The 4,806-nt window shown below is 47.9% G+C and overlaps 1 protein-coding gene across 1 annotated transcript; it reads right to left on the reverse strand.

Annotated features, from left to right (window-relative positions):
• Positions 1-1,173: 1,173 nt before the first annotated feature.
• Positions 1,174-4,584, reverse strand: NFKBIA (NFKB inhibitor alpha). Its single transcript, XM_006258744.4, has 6 exons — positions 4,271-4,584; positions 3,976-4,084; positions 3,650-3,860; positions 2,927-3,015; positions 2,547-2,807; positions 1,174-1,913 (listed from the first exon to the last, which is right to left on the reverse strand). The coding sequence occupies exons 1-6, from the start codon at positions 4,501-4,503 to the stop codon at positions 1,866-1,868; spliced, it is 951 nt and encodes a 316-aa protein (XP_006258806.2). The 5' UTR covers positions 4,504-4,584; the 3' UTR covers positions 1,174-1,865.
• Positions 4,585-4,806: the final 222 nt, after the last annotated feature.

A 4,806-nucleotide genomic window follows, 5' to 3' on the forward strand; every position in this document is an offset into this window, starting at 1 on the left:
ACCGCCTGCAGGCAGTTGCCAGCATACCCCTCCCAGCCTCTGGGGTCATGCAGCTTTCATGACTGAGGGGGGTGGGGATTTGAGTACAGTCTTCAACTACCTAAAGGACAATTAGAGAGGATGGATAGGTTTTTCCCTGTGGCTGTAGGGAACAGGACTAGGAGCAAGCTTTGAACTGCAGCAAGGGAAATTTAGGCTGGAGATTAGGAAGAAATTTCTGACTGTGAGGGTAGTCAGGTATTGGAACAGGCTACCTGGAGTTGTGGAATCTCCATGCTTGGAAACTTTCTGAAGCAAGTTAGATAGATACTTGGACTGGCTGGTTTAGTCAGGGATGATCCTGCCTTGAGCAGGGGCCTAGATTAGATGACTTTGTGATGTCCCTTCTAGCCTTACTGTCATATGATCCTAAATCCAGCCTGCAAAGCTCCCAGAGGGGCCAGGAATTTGGGAGTGGGACCTATTGTAGAACTTCGAACTATGGAGGCCCACTAAGCACATGCTAGTGGCAGGGGGCAAAGAACAGCTACATTAGATTCAGTTTCCAGGTCCAGGCCTGGTCTGCAAGGAGCCCTCTGGTCTGATTCTGGCCCAGGGGGTGCACGGAAGTTTAACATCTCTAGGTTAAAGGGCTCATTGTCCAAGAATAATGTTTTGTTCTGCTGCTCTTGGTCTAAGTTCACCATCCCACCTTTCTGTGCAGGGCACAGGTAAGTAGCTTCTCCTAGATGCAAACAGGACCTCTGCAATCTCAGAGTAGGGACAGGAGAAAAGGGTATGCTAGACCACTTCCCTATGCATTGGTTGAATAATGCCCGCAATACAACATTAGACTTTGAAAGAGTTATCTTTTTGGTTGTGCAAAAGTGCTTATCCAAAAAAAATTGTAAGGATTTAAAAAGGAACGTGATCACTGAAATGTAAACACAAAGTCTTGCTCCTTTGCCTATTAGTGACTCAGACCCAGCTCCATAAAAGTTATTTAGGTACCAAAGTAGGAATTAGAGATCTAGAAGACCTTTGTGGATTTGGGGATCAGTGCATCAGTAGCTTTGATGTCAGACTGTCTTAAATAAGCTTTTTTCCTGCCAGATAGATTTGGAGGGGCAGTGGAAATTAAACAGGACTAGATTTTCATCTGAAGGCACGCGAATTACTTTGCACAGCCACATGTGGCTTTAACTTTTTTTTTTAATAAATATACAGTCTCATAGGTACCAAAATAATTATAAAACAGAATATACAACATATACATTATGTACAACAGCTAAAGGTGTAACAATTATGACACACACAGTGCGAAATGCATTGGAAACCAGGTCCACAATTAGCATTATTGCTACCTTTCCCATAAAAGCCAAGAGGTTATTTCCCCATTTCAATACCTCTTAATACACCACAAAGAGCAGCTGAGGTCAGTCAACAGAGTGCATTATAATCAGCCCAACAGAAATCTATGAAATGTAGTCAAAGAGGATGGTCTCTTTGACTACAAAGAGACCTGTCCTGACATTTAGAGGCAAACATTCCACTGTACTCTTGCTCTCTAGACACCTCGTGTACACATTCCTGTATATCAAATGCATGTTCAGGTAAACTGCAGTCTGTCTTCATACTGATCATATATTAGGACAACCAGTTAACTGAGAAGTGGTGTAATTCGTCACAGATTTCTACTGATCTTCTACGTTTCTCCCATAATTACAATGCAGCTCAGAACATGAATCTTGCTGTTATAGTCATGTGCTCTGTGCTGTACAGTGTATTTCAGTATTTTTTTTTCACATTTCTCCATTTTTTTAAAAGAAAGTAAGTCTCTGTTATACATATGTACAGACTCATGTCCTTTCTGAGAATACTCCATTTTATAATGCCAACTGTCGTCCTCCAATAACGCAATCATCATACATCAGCTAGAAGGGAAAAGGAAGAGTATAAGTCAATGCAATACTTTTATAGGAAACACTCAGATCTACCCAAAGCAAAATCAGGTCAAGCTCTGCTAGTCTCAACCTCAGTATCACTGCTCACACAACTAAGGTAAGCAGAATGTAATCTTTAATCTGAGATGACTTGAACACCAACATTCAATAACAACCATATAATTTCTTAAGGCTGTATTGTACTGTAACATTAGTTTTATCACTCTTCTTTCCCTTAACAAGATCCTGATCATAAAGAAATAAAAGTGCAACATTTCACAGCACTTTGGAATCACTGTGAATTTTGCTTCATTAAGGCCCATAAACAGTGATCCAGAAATGACATCTACATTTAAGAAAAATTATTGCAATAGGACTGGGTGTCTAGTACTCAAGCCCTTACTACTGGATTTCTAATGCTGGCTATTGTAACCTCTTAGTCTGCCTTGATTGTATATGATTTATATCCAGTGTGGTAACAGACCAAATTTTGTATCCCACCAAAATATCACCTCCCAACCCTAAAACTTAAGGGCATCAGGTGTGCATATTTCCAACAACTTTAATGGAGGCAACTTGCATAGAAGGTCCTTTCTGCAATAAAAGGTGAAAATAAATACTTACTTCATCCTCTGTAAATTCTGATTCTGATTCGCTGCTTTCCTCATCCTCACTTTCTGGCAGCATTTGTAGGTCTGCTATGGTTAACTGCTTCAGCTGTTCTTGTATGATGGAGCTGTCTCTTCCCCATGTGAGCTGGTACGGAGAATAGCCTTGGTAGGTCACTTTATTCACATCTGCCCCGTGTTTCACCAGAAGTGACACCAGCTCTGAATTCTGCAGGTCTACAGCTAAGTGTAGGGCAGTTCTGCCATTACAAGGTTCCTGTTCAGAAAAATAAAATAGGATATTTAGTCTCAGGAGTTAAGTGTGACAATACAGAACTGTGTGTTCTTATGGCTGTGCTATCACATCCAGTTAAACCAAGAGCTTCAAATACCCACCTGAGCATTGACATCTGCTCCTAAGGACAGCAAACATTCCACAATAGCCAGATACCCTTGAATAGATGCCAAATGGAGACATGTATGTCCTGAAAGGCAAACACATTTAAACATTAATTACTTCCCCCATTACACATTATCACTCACTCAGATCTAAATTCCTTTCTACCCTATATAATATTTTGGTATTTGAATCCACTGCTCCAAATCAAAGGCGAAATTTTTATGTGAACCAGAGTGCTCATAGAATAGGAGGCTCACATCAATTTTTTGAAGAACCTTATTTCTTAGATGCTTTACTTAAAAAAAAACAAAACAAAAAAAAAACAAAAAAAAAAACCCAACAAAGAACCCAAAAAACTGAAAAAAGTCATCTTGATTTTCCACAGTAGCTTGTTTAACCAAACAAGAAAACATCCAAAATGTCAAAATTAAAATAATATAAGCCAAAAAACCAAAAAGAAAATCCCCACAGCACTAGATGCTGGAAGTTCAAGTGCCAAGAGTCAGTGGACAGAGCAAAGACTGGCAGGCAGAACTGTGACTTATCCCCAGCTCCACTGAAGAGAGACTTTAAGGAAGTTCCATTCCTGCCTCAGTTTCCACATCTGTGAAATGGGAATGACGAGGCTGGCACGTTTCTAAAACTCCTTTGGTTGCAAAAAGCCAATGCCCTCTCTAAGGGCTGTCTATTCGAACTGGCGTAAGCTGCGAGCAGCGTACCATTGTAGTTGGCAGCCTGCAGGATGGCGTGCAGATGGTGCGCCTGGCAGTACTGTGTGAGTACCCCCACGCTCCTCAGGGAGCCCTGCTCACAGGCGATGTGCAGCGGCATGTTTCCACGGAAGTCCCTGATCTCAGGGTCGCATCCGGCCTTGAGAAGGGCCTCGGCGATCTCAGGCTGATCCGTGATCACGGCCAGGTGCAGCGGCGTCTGGGGGCCAAACAGGACAAGAGTGGGATCAGCCAGGTGCCAAACGCAGAGCAGGGCCCAGCCCGAACCAGCCCAGCCGCCCGACCCGCCGGGCCCAGGGAGGAGGGGCAGGTACCTGGCTGAGGTGGTTCTGCAGGTCGAGGAAGGCGGGCTCGGCCCGCGCCTGCCGGATGGCCTCCAGGCTCAGCGCCAGCTCCTCGTGGATGACGGCCAAGTGCAGGAACCTGCGGGGGAGGGAAAGTCCCGGTGAGGCGGCGCGTTGCGCAAGGCCGGGCTTTCCGGCGCCGGCCGGGGCTTTCCACACGCCCTGGCCGCGCTCCAGGGACTTTCCAGCGGCTCCACCCGCCCGCCCCGGCCTCCGTGCGCGGGGCCCCGGCCCCGACCCCGACCCCAATCCTGGCCCCACTTACGAGTCCCCGTCGTCTGTGAGCTGGTGGCGCCAGGCCGGGGCCGGCGCGGGCTGCGCGGCGGGCAGCTGCAGGCGGATGTCGCGCAGGTCGCGCACTAGCTGGTCGTAGTCCTCCTCCTTCATGGAGTCCAGGCCGCTGTCGTGACGGTCGTCCAGCGCCGCGCGCTCCTTGCGCGGCACCATGGCGAGGCCGGGGCCGAGGCCGAGCTCGGGGCAATACGTAGGGCTGTGCATGGCGGAGTTACGGCTACTCACGGCTCCGACGCTGCCAACATCTGCGTGCGGGCGGCGGGGCCACGGCGCGGCATTATAGGCGCGGGCGGAGGCGGGGGGATTTCTGCGGGGCGGGGCCTGCCCGGGAATTTCCAGCGCAGTCACCGCCAGGCCTGCTGTGCTCGGCCCGGCCTGGCCTTGCTGCTGCTGCAGGGCGGCGCCTCGCCTGAGGAATCCCCTGGCGGGGCCGAGCCTGGGGGTTTTTTCTGTTCAGCTGCAGGGGAAGGACGTCCCGGCTCGGCCTCGGCCCCGGCTCTCCCTGTG

Source organism: Alligator mississippiensis, chromosome 2 (assembly GCF_030867095.1).
Source record: "Alligator mississippiensis isolate rAllMis1 chromosome 2, rAllMis1, whole genome shotgun sequence".
Lineage (NCBI taxonomy): Eukaryota > Metazoa > Chordata > Crocodylia > Alligatoridae > Alligator > Alligator mississippiensis.